This window comes from Coturnix japonica, chromosome 2 (genome assembly GCF_054131305.1).
Source record: "Coturnix japonica strain WE chromosome 2, WE-NBRP24, whole genome shotgun sequence".
Lineage (NCBI taxonomy): Eukaryota > Metazoa > Chordata > Aves > Galliformes > Phasianidae > Coturnix > Coturnix japonica.
This window is the reverse complement of record NC_140664.1, coordinates 75,771,194-75,790,748: the sequence shown is the minus strand read 5'-3', so window position 1 is coordinate 75,790,748 and position 19,555 is coordinate 75,771,194. Positions and strand designations below refer to the sequence as shown.

The window sequence follows — 19,555 nt, the reverse complement described above, 5'->3', positions numbered from 1 at the left end:
AAGTCACACATTGTTCTGCAATGATTATTACTAATGACTGCAATGAGCTGCAAGCTCGTGTCAAATTCATGGTGCCTCACAGCGCTGCAGACCTGGGTCTCCAAAAACGAATGGCAGGTGAATTATGCTGATACACCTCTATCCTCCCGAGTGTCAGGAACTTGAAGCACTTGTCAGTGTAAACCGGGTATTAATTTAAGCATAGAAACAGCTGGGGAATACACAATTGCTGAGGGCGTGACTACATGGAGCCTGGGGAATTTTTCTTGCAAACTTGTGAATCAACACCACAGTTCAAGAATACTCCCCCCAGCACCACACTCCTCCCCACAACAACAAACAGCAGCACAGCTACCTGCCATTATACAGAGATGTCACCTGCTTTGGGTATCTGGATAACTCCCCTTCTAAGTGAAATATTAATTAGCAAACTCATTCTTTAACAAATAAGAGCATTAACCAGCTTCTATCTTCTCCCCTTCTCTTCTGTGCATGCACACATGCTTGCTAAGGTTGATATTTAGGCCAAGACCAATAAGCCAGATTAGCGTATCATCTGTGCTTTGCTATCCGGTCTGCTTCCCCATGAATTACTCAGTTATCTAAACTTGCTGAAACTGATGACATTTATCTCCCTTGATATCTCATCACTCCCTGAGAAAGGTTCCTCCTCCATGTCCCATCCACACTGCTAAAACCTAGTGTAGACCCAAGCAACGGAATCAACAGAACTTAGATTTACTTTTTCCCACTTCATAAAGACAAACCTGAAAGCTATTTCCTTAAACACACATCAGCTGCACACTCTATTTGGATGGCAAACACCCTCCATGCTCTATTGCTCTAAGTTGCTCTGTGGGCTCCCTAGTTCTGGATTAGGGAATTTCCAAACACGCGTCACTAGAAAGGGTGTGGGTGAAAGGGAGAATTCCACATACAGCTAACTCTGGCTGTTCAACCTGCTTGCTCAGCCTAAGAAGAAGACATTGGTTCAGAACCAGGCCAAATACTGGTGGCAAAGAGGAATGCAAAGTCTAAAGAAGAGAGCTGGCTCTGCAACCAGTGCAGAATCTGCATGCCTCTCAGGGGCTGTCCTCTCTGTGTTAAGACTGGTCCACGTGCCTATTAGCAGGGATAACAGCTGCACAGTGGGGCCATGGACTGGGGAAGAAAAAGCCACGAGAGCACTACAGACTTCTAAGGAGAGCAGAGGATGTCCAGATGTCCAGATGTCCAGACTGCTCCCACTTCCCACTGGCAAACTCTCAGAACCAAATTCAAATGGACATTTTAAAAGCTAAGGGTCCCTCACTGGATAGTCCCCATCATCTCTTTCAGGTCACCAGCCACAAAAATACTCAAACAGGAACACATTATGGGACTTACGAGTTCACACACAGTACCACAATGTTTTTCCACAGGTTCCTGGTTCCCACCACTTTGATTATGCAGACTTTCTTCGATCTCCTAGTGATCTCCTTTTCCAGCTCTGAAACAAAACAAATGAACCAAATCATTAGGTAATCAGTGATGGGATGAGAGTTAACGACCTTAAGTTGCACCAAGAGAGGTGCAGGTTGGATATTTAGACAAATTTCTTCTCAGAAAGAGTGGTAAAGCACTGGAATGGGCTGCCCAGGGAGGTGGTGGAGTCACTATCCCTGGAGGTGCTCAGGAAATGCGTGGATGTGGCACCGAAGGGTGTGGTTAGTGGACATGGTGGGCATGGGTTGACGGTTGAACCAGATTTGTCCTTAAACTACTGAGCTAACTGCAAGACAACTTCTATTTACAATCCTACAACACACAAACCTCTCAAATATTGCACCTGATACTCTACTTGATGTAGGATGAAATGAAGAACATTGCTCAGTTCCAAAATATCATTAGCCTAGAGACTGAAAGTGAACTCCTTCCTACTCAGGATGCAACAGGGCCACTGTTCCCAAGCCATGGGAAGCAGTGGAGTCACCATCCCTGGAGGCGTTTAAGAAAGGTGTGGATGTGGCACTGAGGGACATGGTTAGTGGGCACAGTGGGGATGGGCTGGTGGTTGGATGAGATGACCTTAGAGGTCTTTTCCAATCTGAATGATTCCATGATTCTAAGATACAACAGCAGTGAGATGAGCAGGAGGGCATGAAGCCTGCTGCAAGCAAAAGCCACAGCTATAAAACAGTCATAAAAAATGCTGTATCCCAGGAGTGTGAACCACAACTGTTTTTTAGGGCAAAGACTTGTATTGCTGCTTTCCAGCCTGCTCCACAGCAGCAGCAGAGTCCCTTTTTGCACCCTGCATCCTTTCCCTTTGTGCATGGGCAATCAGCCCAGTGTCCTCAGCTGCCCACACTGCACTGCCCTGGCCTCTGCTCTACTCACTGAACAGTAATCCCTTCAAGAGATACAAGACAGAGAGAGAGAGAGGAGGGGAAAAAAAGGGAAAAAAAAAATAAAAAGCAAACCACTGGGGAGAAATGAGATAGACCAGCTCTAATTTACAACCAAAACAAAAGACGCATTTGTCCACTGTTACTGGAAAACAGTGTCATAAAAATAATAAAGCAAAGAAAAGACTATTTAGATGCAAATAGTCGCACTGTTCACTGCTCACAGGTCACTTCTGGTCACCTATCTGCTCTAACTATGTGGAATATTTCTGAGGAAAAAAAATGAGAGGTATTTCATTGTACTTAATGACTGTACTTAAGCAGGATATTATGGCACTAGTCTCCTTATACCTGATAATATCCATTCTCCCCAGCATCTATGCAGCGTGAGGCCCACAGAATCAGAACAGCAGAGCTGGAGCAAAAGAGGAAATTGGCCAAATTAATATTTGCAAGACAGGAGCACCCAGCGGGCTCAGCAATGGATCGGAGCTATTTTAACAAAGAAAGCAATAAAAAATGGAGGTACTTAATCTCACAGAGCAAGGTCAAAATGATTTTTGTAGCGAGATTCTGGAAAGGATTAAATGGGAAGAAAATAATTCCAAACAACTACAGCAGTCAGATAAGACAGTGTTCTAAAACCTATAACTGAGCCCATGCTAAACCTTTTGCACTGAAAACATCAAGCAAAACAGAAGAAAAAGCACAAGGTTTCGCAGAGCTGAACAGAGGATGACTGTTTACTAATTTGGCTCAAGAGAAACAATGAAAATCACCACCCACACAATACACGCTGCACAGACTTCTTGTGGGCACGAGGGTTCTCTCTCCATCTGGTTAAGTACGACCAGATCTGGACTTTCAAAGCAAAACATTTCCTCCTCTGTCAGCAGTAGACTGTCCCTAACGCCGTGCTCTTTGAGCTTTCCCAAAGTCATTTTTCATTGTCAGTCTGTGCTTTGTTAAGCCACAGCTTCGTTAAATGAAATTAAGAGGACACAAGATATATATGTATGTATGTAAAGTCAGGTGCTATTTCAATTCTTTCATGTAATGTTGGTTGAACCTTCGGACTCTACCACTTATTTTTTCCCCATCTCTTCAATCTTTAAAACATCCAAATCTACTCACAAGTCACTTCCTTCAGATGACTGGCTCTCCCCAAGTCTCCAATATCATGTATCTTTCTGATGGCTTTCTCCATCTTTTATATATACAAAAAAAAAAAACAACCCAACCAACCAACCAACCAACCAACCAAACAAACAAAAAAACCAAACAAAAAACAAAAAACACAGAACAAACAAATAAAAAACAAACAAAATACCAAACCCAACAACCAACCCAAAACCCAACTCATCCACCCCCACACAAACACTTACAATAGGCAAAACATCACTGAGATTGCAACAAATCAGGTATGTGACTGATAGGCCATCAGGAGAGCAGCAGCACGGTCCTGACAGCTCCTTGGCTGTCTAAACTCCATGGGTCAATGATACGATCTTAAAAGTCGAGCTAACATCCATTAAAGTCACACAGAAGCAAACTATTGCTCTGCCAGTTACAGCAGAACAACTGCCCCTCCCCCAGTCTTTTCTTTGATTTTGCACCAAAGTCATCAGTTCAGAAGGAATTTGCATTAAACATTTCAGTTCTGACTGATACGCCAGAAAGGAGAGTGTGGAAAATAAAATACATTTTCCCCCACGTTCCCAGAGGCCCATTATGAGCTTTCCCATACTCCAGAGCCCACACACACTGCGGGCTTCCTATTCAAGGACTCGGTAGGAAAACTGTCAGCGTGCTCGCTCTTCACGTCTCAGTGGAAATTAAAGCTATTCACTGGGACATTCTGACAGTCTCACAGGGAGGGGAACCCCATCAGCTTCCAGCTCCCAGAGCTGCTGGATTCTCGTGGGATTCACTGCATCTCAGGACCACGGCTTTCAAAGCTGTAAAGCATCTCTCAAGGCTTCAAATGAAGCCACCCATCCCCGCACTGTTTGGCAAAGGCAAAATGGACAAAGCTTGAAGCAAACCTCTAAAAAAGGATGTCCAAGGTGACAAATGCCATATGGTGACGGAGTGTTGCTTGATTTTTCTGGCTGCTAAGTGCTACTGTCTGTAGTGTTTTGAACATGAAAAGAGCTATGGAAGCATAACAGAAAGGCACCATCGGTCCCCAGAGCTCAACAGCAGGAGGCAGACAAAGCTGAAATGCAGAGCTGAGCAACCTGCCCACAGCCACACTGCGCTGTTGCTGAGCAGGGCTGTTTGTGCTTCCCAGGATTTCTGTCTCCAGAATCTCATCCATGCTTGCTTTTGTCTTCAAGGACTGGCAATCTGGCATATCATACTTTTTAAAAGCCTCATGCTGGAGGAGTATTGAAGGCTATCAAGTCACATACAAAAATACAAGCTGGGTAAAGGGCTGACTGATGGAAAGACAGCAAAAAGGGGCACAAAAATGGAAATGACAGCAGGATGGAGGAGATCACTGCTGGGGTGACTTGTCATTCTCAAAAACAAAAACGATATTTAATAAACTCAGTAGGGAGATCGGCACAAAACTGAGGGATGTGTCAATGACGACTGCTGATGACAGTGAGGTGCTATCAGCTGTTCAGCACAGAAAAGGGACAACAGAGAAAAATGGATGAACCTGAGATGGTGTGTGGCAAATTCAAGTTGGAAATGCAAAATACAACTCAGCAATTCAAGAGAAGCGCTTCTGCTGGAATATGAGCTTTTAACAAGGACTGCAATGCCGCTGGCTCTCTGCTGCTGCTCTGACTATATGGCACCCATATGCTGCACTTATAAAGTATTTCCAATCCACACGATGAAATATGGGTGCTCTTTTACAATTCTGGTCATCAATATTTGAGAAACTAAAGCCTTGGTAAGCCTATTTATCAAAGGAGAGGAGATAGAGAAGAAATCCAGCTGTCTCCTGCTACAGTATGGGAAAAGAGAAAATGAAGATAGAGACAGTTGCAGCACAGGAGCAAATGGGAAAAGAAAAAAGACAAAGAATTTGGACAGCTACAGTATATTTGAACTGAATGCTAAAATGTAGCCAAGCATAAGAGCAATCCGGATTAGGGAATGGCTTTCCAACAAAAGGATGGGACAAGAAAGCTAACAGCATTTAAGATGTATCTCAGGTAGTCAGAGCAACTGTGTAACTCATTGACTATAAATACAAATGACTGACTGCAATAATTTGTTTCAATCCCGTGTTTCTAATTACATTCAAAAAAAAGGTGGGAAAGGCCAGATGCAAGGTTGCCTCTGCAACTTCCAGTCACTCATACACTTTATGATACAGCACTTAATTAGATGATTGCACATTGCTTTCCTCTTCCAAAATGTTCAGTGAAAACAAATGAGCTATTAGACATTCTCTACCTTTCTCATTCAAGACGCGCCCCTCTGCCTTATTATTCAGACCTCACAGTGAATACAAAATCATAGCTTTCCTGAGAGACATTCCCACAGCGCTGTCAGAATACTCCCGTACTTCATAAATATCAATGGAATCACCCCCACTGCTTTCTCGTAAGATTATTCCAGTTTTGCAATGCAGGGAGATGAAATGCAGAGAAATAATGTCCAGAATGAGGAAAAAAATCACTCAGCAATTTTAGGAGTATAGCTTGAGAAATACGAGCTCTGGGTTGCTCTGCATGCAATATTCACTGTAGGTCCTGAAAGAAACTCTACCTTTCTGCAAACCAAGCCCCAGAAATACACGCTATAGAGACACACACTGAAGAAACAATGACTGGTGGCAACTGGAAAAGCTTAATTGCAGGGAATGTTCCATCACTGTGCACGAACATCCCTGGTGGACACAGGCACGAGTTCAGCTCTTTACAAGCTATTCAGCTTCATTCCCCCAGGACTGCCCTCTTTCCTCCTGCAACCCTCTGGCTCATTCACTACACACCTTCCAAATTCTGCAACAAATGAGGAACAGACAACAGCTTCATTCCCACAGCATCGTCCATGCTATGCACTGATTCATTCATCCTATGTCTTGTGAAAAAATAGGTTGCAGTCACGTTATTAAAGGCTGTATCATCTTATCTTCATGACAGGAGGCCAAGCAAAGGTTGCCCAGGCAACCTGACTTTTTGCATTTCTGAGAGCCTGACTTGCCAATGTTTATATTCTGCTAACCTTACCAACACCCAAAAAGAAACAAAAAGGAATATCTCAGCTGTCATTGTGTGGAGCTGTATTTGGGCCATCATGTTGCAGATACCTACACAGGTGTTAGGGCTGTCTGTGGCTGGAGCTATGGAGGGAGCCTCGAGCAAGGTGGGCAGCAGAGGAGTGAGGCACACATTTTACAAGTGGGTTTCACAGGAGAAGAATGCTGAAACTGCATCCTAGGGCTTGACAACTTATTCTGGACAGAGGAGGAAGCAAGTAGTCACAGACTCTTTAGTCTTTGTGCCCTAGCTCTCCTTCTTCCTTCCTCTACAGCCATTAATGCCCTCTGTCCCTTGTTGCCTTTGGAGGTCACCTTCAACTATCTTTATACTGTGCCCCCACAACTCTTTTCACTCCCCTACTCCCTCTCCGCTGTATTAGCAGTCCTTCTCAGTGCTCTTCTCCTCTGATGGGTTCTTTAGGTTTCCTCTCCTTGCTCCACATCCATGCCCTGTTCACATGGGCAGTGAGAGCACCAGAGTTTGCTGCTAGCCCTCCATGCCAAGCTCCCACTGAAATTCAGTCAAGCTTTAAGAGAAGCTGACCACCACCTGGTTATCTCTTTATATTTTATTTTATTTTACAGCATATTTGGCTTTTCCCAGTGGCACCACAAGGCACATTCTCAGTGCAGTGCTCCCTTCTATGCCCTCCCTCTTCAAATCCTGTAGCTGTCATGTCATTACTGTCGTCTTCATGTCACGTGCATGACCTCCTCTTCTACTTCTGTATATCCAGCCAGCAAAAGAAGACTTACATTCATCAGTCTTACTCTTGTTGCTCACTATTTTTCCTGTATGGCAATGCCTTGAAGGAGCTGCATAAACTCCATCAGCTGCCACTGGCGGACAAGAGGGGACTGTCAGGAAAAAAAGGAGCCCCTTCTGAAAACTGATCGGATATTCAAGAGGGCAACAGAAATCACTGCTGCTGGCTGGTTTCCTTTAACACAGAAATCTCTTTTGTTCATGAGACTTAAAGGCTGCCTTTATTCCAATGGTTTGAACTGAATTTCCCACAATCACAGAATCACAGAATTATCAAGGTTGGAAAAGACCTAGAAGATCATCTAGTCCAACCATTACCAATACTTCCCAGCTAAATCATATTCATCAACACAATGTACCTGGCTAACCCCAGAGACTTGCATGGGGTACTTAAGCTCGGCACTAATAAACAACCAAGAAACAGGATCTTGTAAAGGAACACATCCAGCAGGTTTGTATGGAGCAGCATCACATGAGGCTGCCCTGTGTTACTGAGCTAAGGAACTTGCTTTCTTCCTCTGCCTAATGCACCTGGCTCTTCATCCATCCCAATCCGTACACAGTACTGTAGTTGTAGCTGTGGTGGCCTGAGGTACAATCAAAGGTTTTGTAGTTATTTTCTCATATTAGGAAAAATGACTGACTCAGACATAAGGAGAGCTGTTGCATTTTTTTTTTTTCTTAAATTCAAAGAAAACCCCCCTGAAAACCACAGCTTTCCTAACTGCAGTCAGTATTCGTACACACACACAATACATGTCATCACCACACGCTTCTGTAATTACATCTGTATTATTTCACCAAGCTGCAAAAGTATTTTTGTGCTTTCTTCCACAGAATAGCCCTACCTTAGATAGCAATGACTATATACACTATGTCCACAGCACCATTCTACTTTGTGTTTTCATCTAGGGCTCAGATCAAAGCCCTGGCTAAGGGGCCAACCTTCCATTTGTTTTGCCGTTCAGAACATACACTGCCTTCACATCCTTAGGGCAGGTCACAGAATCACAGAATGGCCTGGATGGGAAAAGACCTCAAGAATCACTAAGTTCCAGACCCCCTGCCATAGACAGGGTTGCCAATTGCTAGAAAACTCTTGTCCAGCTTTAATTTGTTTGCCTACTGCCTTGCAGGCTAAGTACTGCCCATCTGTGATGGTCTCCAGACATAGAAGCTGTTATCACAACTACAGTGCGACCACTACTAAGACAATTCATTCTTCTCTTTGGAGGCATCTTCTAGAAGAACACTGACAAACTGCTTTTACCTCATGGATTGATTCAAACAGAGCAAACAAGCTTCGTTTTTTTCCCTACCTAACACATGGGCCACCTCTCTACAGCACGAAGAGGCTATAGAAGGTTGGTCTCCACTGTGTGTAGCATAACCAAAGGGAGAATTAAAAGCTTTCCTCCAACAATGGGAGCAGCACAGTTCTTCAGAAGGGTAAATACACCCATTCGCTGCTTGGACCACAATTTAAAATTGCATTTTCTTCCATCCCAGAAATACTTCACTCATTTCAGTGTCAATTTTTTCTATTACTGAACTGTTAGAAGCTGCCAAAATGTGTACATACAACTCCAGTAACAATCTGTTACACAGGGTACACCAATTTGACTGATATAGGTGAGTAGAATTACACTAGGGTTTCTAGCTGGCGGAGACTGTACATGTCAACACACGGAGTGACTTGGTCACACAAGGCTACTATCACTAATACTAAACAGCAACACAACAGACCTGGACTGAAGCAAAACGTTTTCCAGCCACTTCAGAGAATAAAACAAATCACAAATAAAAACCCCCTCCATGAAGACAGGAAAGCTCAGCAATAGATTTAAGAATAAATAGGAGCTATCAGCATCAGGCTGCACTGCATCCTCTCACACGGACAAGTACAGGCTTCTTGACCATTCCTTGATACAGCAATGATGTCTTTGTGATTACAGCACACAAAAACAGATGCTTTCTTCTGCTTACAGACCCACCAAGACACATACAGACTGTGGCTAGTAATAGCCATAAAACCATTTTGATACTTAGCACTCTAAGTGCTAAGTAACAAGTGCTTAGTGACACTGTAACTAGAAATAGCTTAAATAAATTCCAATAGCACCAAGTTGCATCTTTATCGTTTTCCTTAAAGGAAACTCAAGTAATCCCCTAAAAACACACTTTATTTTGTCGACAAACTCAAGTAGCTAACTAGCTGAGAAAGGCCACATTTAGACTTGGTTGGGAATCTCCAAGTCTAACTGTGAGATCTCTTATTGCCTCTGAAGCACATTTTCTCCAAGTCCCTTCATCTACCCTGCAGAAGATGTGCAGAACAGAGACAGGGATGGAGATCAGAGGCTGCTCCGTACCCTTGAGCTTTTCAGAACTTTACCAAGAAAATGTCATTTACATTGTACAGCCATGCTGTGTGTGATGTAGATCCAAGAAACTTCAGATATGCAATTCACATGCAAACCAGATCATTAACACAGATCTGCCAACTACTACAGAAATCACAGCACTGGCCATGGTATGACTACCAAGCTGAAGTACAGAACCGAACTGACCCTCGACAGTGAGTACCAGCAAAGTAAAGAAAGCATCTGAATAATAACTTGTAGAAAAGAATTTCATCTGAATGGACAGATTCATGGATGCCTGTTCTACTCACCAGGCACCACTCCTTTGATGTCACTTTCCGTGTTCATCCTGTTCTTGCGCGTGAGCTGCAGGATAAGTTCCTTGGATGCCTCAAACTGCTGCGTAGCCATCAGCCACCGTAGGGACTCTGGGAAAATACTTCAGAGACGGAAAACACATTAGGGTTGCTGCCCAGTTTATAAAGTTTTATAGTTTTAAAGTATAGTGGGTAGCTGCTCGTTTAAGTATTTGTGGGCAATAGAACTGTTTTCAAAAAGTGGAAAAATCATCTGTTAAAAATATAAGAGAAAAAAGGCTCAAAGCACAGGAATTGGTGCCATTCCCTTTTACACTGATACACAAATGATACAGGAACCATCCTATCACCTTGAGATAGGACATATCAGAATTGTATAACATATTAGAGGAGTTCTGCCTATTAATACCATTGTGAAAGAATGGGGAGAAGGAGGAAGCGCCGTGTGCAGGAGACATTTGCTGCCAGGCAGGGGATAGATGAGCTGCACGGTTACACAGGATAATTCAGGCTGCAGTAGGAAAACATCTGACAGAAGTGATTTGAAATCTCTTGTAAAGATGGAGATTAAAAAGTGAAAAATTACTTTCCAGGATTATAATGGAACAGGATTTTTAATTTTTAAACACGGAAAAAATCTTCTTCTTCACATGCTGATTTGAAGGCCTTCTCTTATACAAGTGAGTATGGTGTGTACTCCAGATAAAGTTCAGTTGCTGCTATAAAAGTTTCTCCCAGTGAAGACAAGGTTACGTTAATTGAGCTGCCTTACAAGCATACACACAAATGCACATACAGTCATAATATAAAAGTGTTTGTTTTTCATCCGCTTGTTTCCCTCACTTCCATCAATACTTTCTGAATGGGCATGTTTTTTTTCCTCTTGCTTCGGCCTCATTTTCACTCATTTTCCAAAAGACCTTTCTAAGAATGAATTTATCAGCTTCTTTTAACTTCAAATATACAGTACAACTCATGTTTCAGCTACATTCTAGGCTATAAAGCATCAAGGTATCACCAGCAAAATACTTATTATATATTGGAAATCAAAAAAGGAAAAGAGATCATCATCTTATAAAAGACCTATAACTTTCTCCTGAGCTGCTCTTTGCCCTCAGCCCATGCCATAGTATGTCTACTTATGTGAGCTCAGAGACAGGCAAAGAGATTTCTACTTATGGGGTTATGGTGATGAATGGATGAGAACTCCATCTTTACCCAAGAACAGAAAAAACATAGTACTTAAGTTGCAATTTGTTAGGTGTTACAACCACCAACTTGCTCCGTTTTCAGTCTATAGCAACTAAACATTTAAACATAGCCAGCATTACTTTAATTATCTATTCTGTTCTCACTGTTATGGTTTTGTACAACCCTGCTCTCGCTAGTCTCTGCTATGTTATGCCACCACTGTGTGTCACTCTTAAGACAGAAGCAAAAATACATGGTTTTGGGAGGTTTATGAAGTTCTGGTGACAATAGAGTCCCCCCCACTTCTCCAGGACAGGCAGCACCAGGCCTGGAGCCCTTTGCCAAAGCACAGCCCACAGGGCTGGCAGTGAGGGAGGACAAGGAGCCAGAACAGAGAAGCGACCTGTGGGAGTGCTCCCCAGCTGCCAGCCTGGCGCACATTAATTTGGGCAACAACTAGCAGGGAGGCTCAGAGCCAGCCACCTCGTGCACACACTGGGCCCAGTTGTAATACTCACGAGCAGAGGTGTGTTATTTTTAACCTAGACGGGCTTAACCAAGGCCAAAGGAATGAACAGTGACTGCCCAGAACCACAGGGCAGGTTTAAAGAGAAAACCGAGCTGTGCAGCCACAAGTCGAAGCAGTTAGTCTGGGGCACATCCTTTTGTATCTTCAAAGTGGAAGCTACTGCCAGAGAAATTACAAAGTACAACTTTCTGCCCAACAAAATACTCATCTACTGAGTCCTGACACATCAACATGTAAAACTTATGGCTACTACAGTAAGCTATAATGTTATTTCTTCTTACTCCACAGTCAAAACCTCATACAAAGTGAGTAGAAGAACAAGATAATAATTGATATGTATGGAGAAGCACCCTTACTTCCAGGCACCTCTCAAGTCCAGCATTAGGAACTTGTGTTGCCTTTGACCTGAAGGGGAAGAAATACTTACACCCAGTAGAGCAGCATCAGTAGGAAGGGGCAGATGATGACAGCCTGGAGGACCTGCCAGTCCCTGCAGAGAGCAGCCAGCCCCGGCATCAGGAACTGCCCCGCCATTTCAATGAAGCTTGCCACCATGGTGATCATGAACCGATGTGCAGGAGGGCAGAGCTCTATCCCTGAAACACAGAGCACATGCAATGCATTCAGAACCCCACAGGAGCACCTCCCCACAGCAGGCTGCCCAGCTTCATGAAATCCCACGGACTTAGCATCAAGACCTTTGACCATCCCATAAATCCTGTTTCCTCATGTATTTGGGCTTTTAATACCATTGCAGCAAAAGGGAAGCTCATTAGCAGCTGGCTGTGGTGCTAACATGTGCAACTTCCATGCACATACTGCATCTCCTGCAGATCTGCTGCATCTCTGACTGTCAACCTATGTCTCCTACCCCCATAAACAAAATATAAATATACACATATATATGTGTATATTTAAGGAGACTAGAAGATGACAGGTGATCCACAGATTTCACGTAGAGCCTTTCTGCAATTCTCAAAGACACCAGACACCTCCCTGTCAGTCTGCTGGAGGCAGAAAAGCACAGCTCTCAGCAGGATCCTATGGGATGCTAGCTTCTCACAGCTAAACATGCTGCAAGTCAGCTGGTTTCAAGGCAGATTTTGCTGAGTGGATTGTTTCTGGGTGTGGTTTTTATTTTCATAATAACTAGTCTTGATCAACTTTCATACAAGACAGCCTTGTATCTGCCTTATCCTGTCTCCCATCCCTCCTTTTGTTGTAGGGCAAACAACCATCATCACTGCTAGCACCGGCTGTTTCAGCTGCCCTGTGACAAGTGATGCCAGTAGACTAAAAGCTTCCTTAAATCCTGAATTCTGGCTTTATTCTTGAGAAACTAAGATGAATTTATCAGAAAGGCGGCTTTTTCTTTTTCTTTTCTAATGCCCAGAAGAAACAGCATTAAAATTGGACTGCCTTTTGCAAATATACCCAACATAAATAATGTTTTCGCTAGTAAGAATATAATAGAACCCCCTATTTAATACTTCTCACTTGCCTACATTCACTTCCACAGATTAATAACCAAGTACAATAAACCTGCCACAACCGTTGTGCAGTACTTATCAGTATGCTGATACAGAAACACAAGCTCATAAACACTCATGATGTGTTGCTGTCAGTGCTGGTGTTTTTCCTTGGGATGTTTCCCACAGTTATTTTAAATTATGATTTAATGGTTGTTAAAATAGTACTTGAAAAACCATAAGACAATAGGAAGAGGAGACAGCTGCTCATTCATTCACTTTCTCATCTGTAGCTTGTTCAGCACTTATCTCTGTAACACAGATCTAAACCCACTGACCAGGAACTGGCTGCCCGCAGATCAAATATAGGATTAGGCACCACATGCTGTTTGTTTCCTTTTCTTTCGGCCAGTGACAAAAAACACTGATGCTTTTCTGCCAACACGAAAGGGAAACGCATCTGTTGTGAGGCAGCCCAAATTTTCATTACTGTAACCAGAAACACAACAGCTTTGGAAAATGAAAGGGGGAGAAAAAACCCTCAAAGACTCTCATTTGCTATAAAGGGCTTTTACATTTTAATTAGGGAAATGAGATTCAAACACAGGACTTCTTATGATATTAATATGGCTTCAATCTTATTAATGAAATATTCCAAGCCTCAGCCATTTTTTTAATTGTGCCAAGAGGTCACTTGTATTTTCTTTTCCTGATCTTCAAGTACAAGTGTTTCTGTTTGTTTTCCTACGCCCTGAAGTCGCAGTTTCTCATGCTCCAGTATTTATCCGCTAAGTGCAAGGATGACTTCTGTTGCTATAGAAACAGGAAGTCTGCATTAGATAGGTGAGACTTTGGCATTTCAATTGCATTGCTCAGGTTAGTACGAGATAACAAAAATTCACTGAGACAAGAACAACTTCTTCATGACGTCAGGAAGAGGCATGAAAATAAGGAAGTTATGCTCTTTGGAGTCACTGGAGCATAACGCGTGTAACTCCATGTGCAGCAGTCAGTCATTGTATAGGATGGAAATCACCTCAGGGATAGTCTGGCATCTGTTTTCTTTTCTGGATAATCACAGGCCTTTTTTGCCTTTTCCCCTGGAAGAACTGGATAGTGGAAGAAAAGTCCTTGCAGTAGTTGGGTGAGCGTGACCTTCAAGCGTCATCGGCAAGTGCTCTGCTTAAATGAAATATCGCATCTCTGTTGAAATGTTCTACATATCAGGACAGTCTACTGACTTTCCACAACCTCTGCCTTCGATGTGATACAATAAAATATTCAGTACTGCTGTTTTTAGCAAGCATTTAGCAGTCAGGCTTTTTCCAGCCCCGTCAGTAAAGACACTGCAGCACCTCTATGCAGGACTAGCAAGGGCTTCCTGATTGATGCTCTTACCAGTGCCGCGATGCGCTCACCCAGTCCCACAAGAGACATTACCAACTCATGTGAAAACACTGCAAGACAGAGATCAGCTCTCTGGCAAATCCAGTGAGAAAACTCCAGCTCTCCCCTTCCAAAACCAAAAGGTTCCAAAACCAAAAAGGTCTGCACCTCAAATATCTTGCTGACTGTAGAGAGTCAAACAAACCCTTAACATATACACAAACCATGGAAATGACCACCAGTATCATAAACTCCTGGATGCATCTGTTTGTTTTTGGGATGTTTTAATCCTTCTAGATCACAGAGTCACACATTGGCTTGGTCTGGAAGGGATATTAAGCAGAAGATGTATGGCACATCTCATGCTTGCATTTGTCTTCAACCATTAGCCCCAAAAGCTTTCACTTCTTTTTTAGAATCATTTTTGGAAACCTAGATACAGCTGGCTAAAGACAACAGGGCTCTAGACTGTTCCACACCAAAATTAACTACCATCCAAACAGCCCACCAAAAAGGCTCAGATTTACAGAAAAGGGCGCAACGACACATCATCAGTAGGGTAAAACTAACCTGTCTCATGACGGTCTAAACCCAGCGCACGCTCCCTATGAGCTCACGTTCACTGCACCACATGGCCCTGCATGGCCAGCGAGGTTTACAAGGCCGGGGGCTGAGAGCTCAGGTTGTGGTTCAGGTGAGAGGACTGAGCTCATGGGAGACTGCAGAGATGGACACACAGGCAGGTATGGAGGAAGGATTACATTAACACTGGGCTGACATCAGCTCACACAGCCACAAGGCCCCAAACCTGCTGAGCAGGCTGGGAAGGGACTAAGGGCCATAACCAGGCTTTCCTGCTTGGTCTTAGCCTTGCGCACTGATAATAGACCTCTTGCTTCAGATTTCAGAAAGACCCTCATTTGTTCTCAAAGGCTGACATTTGCACAAGGGCGAATAGCAAAGACTTTCATTTTAACAAGAAAAACCAAAAAGAAGAAAAAGCAGTAAGCCATTTGCAAATAATACATCAAGAGGGAAAAGAGGTTAAGTCACACTGCTTGAAGAACTCTTTAGCATTCACTCACCATCTCAGGTCCCAAAGCACAAAGCAATTCTCTCAACGCAGTCCATACGCTAGGTACATTACAAACCACAAGCTAACCGCTTTCTGTGCCTTTGCAGTTTTCTCCCCCCTCCCAGTTTCAGTCTATGAGCTGCCAAGGCTGTAATTATATAGGATAATCCCTTGGAGAAAACAGCCAAGGAAAAACACCTGAAGCCTGGGCTGTTGCTTCCCACTGAAGAAAAAGAATTCTTGAGGAGATGGTTTGACTACAGATTTATTTTCAGTTTCATATTGTATCTTTAAAAATGCTGGGGGGGAAAAAAGAAAAAAAAAAGGAAATCAGCTCTTGGCAGTTTTCACCATATTGCTATCTACCCAAAGGTCTTAGTTCCCTCACTCCAGGGACTCTCAAGATGCAACCCTTACCCCAAAAGGGAGGAGAACAGTCAGTTCTGTAACAAAGCCCTCATTACAGAGTGAGCAGAGGGAAAGCTCAGGCAGCGTAGCATTAGATATAAAATGCAGAGCACCTGAAATCATTAGTGTCAGTAGCATTATGAAATCCCTGTGTGCAGCACGCTCCAGCACCTAGTGATCCTGGGGAGTGCTGAGAGGCGATCCCATTCTACTGCCCTGTATTTCACAACTTCTACCAAGCTTTCTCAAAACCCAGGGGCCTCTTCCTTTGCCTTCAGCTGGGAGCAGATTATCCTGCTGGATTTTCCTAGAGGAACACAGCCCCCATGCCAGCCCATGGCTAGACTACCAGATACTATTACAGCAGAAGCTATTAATAACTCCCCAGCAAGACTTTTTAAGTTTGCAGCTGGCTGCCGGGGGAAAAATAAATACATGAATAAAATCCACCAAATACCTGCATATATATCCCATTTTTCAGGCAGTTACAGACTCAGGCTTGTAAGTGCCACACACCCTACTCAGGAGCTCAATTGTCTCCTTGCCTCAATCAGTGTGTTTCTAATTCAGCACAGGTTAAGCCTGCTTGCACTCCTGGCTCAGTTTAGACACAGTGCTTTTTCTTGATCGTTTTGGTTGTCACCAGAAGCAGCTAAAAAGAAGCAGTGTGTGTAAATACAGTTTATTAAGGAACAGCAAATAAAGCAGAATGTGGAAGGAAAGGTTATCGCACACACCGCAATCAGCCAATTCATGTAAACAAACGGCAGAGATGGAGAGAAAGAAAAGGAAAAATCTAATTTCCTCTCTGGAGAAATTCAATCTGTTGTCAAGCAAAGAGAGCTGTAACAGACTAAACTTCAAGTAAGAGAAATGGGGTTATTTTCTTCTTATGCAGCACAGGACAAAAGCTATCCTAAAATGTATGTGAAAGGGCAACGATGTTCCTTCAAAAGTACTTTTCCACATATCTCAGGGTCCATCTTTTTTAAACACGCACCATCCCACCATTTACACCCAATGAATGTGTTTAACTATCCAACCAGCCACACACAAACACGTATCCTGAGGTGACGGAATGGTTTTAATCTGAGACAGGGGAGGTTTAGGGTAGATATTAGGAGAAGGTTCTTCACTCAGTGAGTGGTAGCACACTGGAACAGGTTGCCCAAGGAGGTTGTGGATGCCCCATCCCTGGAGGCATTCAAGGCCAGGCTGGATGTGGCTCTGGGCAGCCTGGTCTGGTGGTTGGAGACCCTGCACATAACAGTGTACTGTTACAGATGCCACCAGGCAAAGCACCCTCCAGCCTCAACACCCAACTTCTGCCACTACGAGCACTGCAATGTGCAGTCACACAGCACCAGCCAAGATGACAACACCTCTTGTCCAACATCCAGCCAAAACACAAGGCTTGGCATTTCCTGAATTCTCCCCATAAAAGAAATGAGCCAGCCCAATAACCTCCTGTCTTTCCCAATAACCTCAGACTTTCCAAAACCACATCAGTATTTGTTTTCATTTTTGCCCCAGAGTAAGATAGCTTAGAATTGTTGCATTCTTCCTTGTTCCAGAATGTTGGCTTGCTCTAAAGGAAGCATGCAGCTGATCACATGACTATTTTGCAAACCTAACACCTCTGTGCTCACGCCAGCTGGCCCCTTTTCTTCTGGCAGGTTCTAAATCACAACTGTCATCTTTTTGATGGGGAGGAAAAAAAGCAGCTGAAACAAAAAACCACAGCACAAGAAGCATCAGAGAAACTCTCTCTTCTTTTTAGATGCTTCCGATGAGGGAACTCTGTGCCTGTATTTGTCGGAGAATTTAAACGATGCTGTAGTCACTTCAATTAAAAAAAGGAGAAGAAAATCAATAGCTGCCAATGTGCGCGGCCATCTCTTAATTAACCAAGTGGCAAATAATTTTCCAGCAGCAGCTATTTCTAAATCTCAGTTCACAACCTTCAGACAGATGACAACCTAATCCCTTGTTTGGGGTTTATTAAATGCTTCCTCCCAACACATCAGGGCAGCAAGCACTCTGTACCTTTAGCTTATATAAACTTAATAACAAATCACCTGAATGTTCTTACGCACAATCACAAAATCATACAATGACCCGGGTTGGAAGGGACCTCAAGGATCACATAGTTCCAACCCCCCTGCCTGGCAGGGCCACCAAACATACACCTTTACTAGATCAGGTTGCCCAGGGCCCCGTCCAACCTGGTCTTGAACACTTCCAAGGACAGGGCATCCACAACCTCCCTGGGCAGCCTGTTCCAAGGCCTAGCCACTCTCCTAGTGAAGAACTTCCCCCTAACATCCAACCTAAATCTTCCCTCTTTTAACTTAAAACCATTTCCCCGTGTCCTGCTATTGTCAATGTCTAAGCAAATATTTGGGTGAGCATGAGAACTGACACAGATCAGGGGAAGGCAAAGACAGGGACACAGAATGAAAAAGCCCTCATGGCAACTGAGGAAGTGGAACTCCTAGAGTGACTGACTTGAGGATGAAGAACAGTACAAGAGCTATTGGCATTAAAACGTCCATGTAAACTGCTCTGCTATGTATGCCCACACAATAACAAAACCACCCAAGAACCATCCATCCAAGAACATCCACTTGGATTTGAAGTTTTCCAAGGATAGGACCTCTGAAAAATATACGAGTTAGTTCAACACTATGTAAAATCCAAGCATACTGGTCCTAGCAGGGGAAAATACCAATTATAACCTGATAAAACCAGTGGAATATTTCTACTGAACAGATGGCAAAACATCACTGCTCCCTATTCATTTGTAATAACTGCAAGTGAGAAAGCTGACATTTCATCATAACCGCCTTTCACAGAGATTAACAGAGATGCCCCTTTGCAGAAGACGGGCCTGCAGAGGACGCTGGCTCTCAACAGTGAAAAACTTCTTTCATTCAACTCTGTCCCTCACAGCGGAGTTTAAAAGATGGCAACACTCGCTGATTTGTTCCAAACAAAACCAGAACTAATTGCTGAACTAATTAATAACATAACATTTAAAAGAAACTAAGCTCCTTGGAAAGAATCCAGCTGCACTTCACAGAAGTGGATTTTTCATTTGCTGTCTCGACAATGTTAGCAAACTTCATACGCATCACAACCGCAATTAGAATTGTCGAGATATATACATGCACTCCTCTGCCCTTTGGAGCTTAATCTTTAACCTTTCCTTATCAACTTCCAAGCAATTCTTTACACGGCTTACGCATTTCACACAGTGGGTATGACTGAGCTGAGTTTCACTGCTTCTGGTGGTTACCTACCTACTAAGAGCTACAGGCAGAGGCAATGCCAGGAGACCGGGCACAGATCTCACCTGCCTGCGTGCAACTGTGCAGCAGTATGGTCATGAAATTTAAGGGAGGTTGTATCTCTAATAAGTTTTGGTGTTTGACAT

General features: G+C 43.4%; 1 protein-coding gene across 1 annotated transcript in view; it reads right to left on the bottom strand.

Annotated features, from left to right (window-relative positions):
* The window catches only part of SLC22A23 (solute carrier family 22 member 23), an 86,585-nt gene that overhangs the window by 9,222 nt on the left and 57,808 nt on the right, over positions 1-19,555 (bottom strand). The window contains exons 4-6 of the mRNA XM_015854573.3: positions 12,209-12,377; positions 10,056-10,183; positions 1,387-1,489 (exon numbers count right to left, since the gene is read on the bottom strand). Coding sequence (XP_015710059.1) covers positions 1,387-1,489; positions 10,056-10,183; positions 12,209-12,377 — 400 coding nt within the window. The remainder of the gene's footprint in view (positions 1-1,386; positions 1,490-10,055; positions 10,184-12,208; positions 12,378-19,555) is intronic.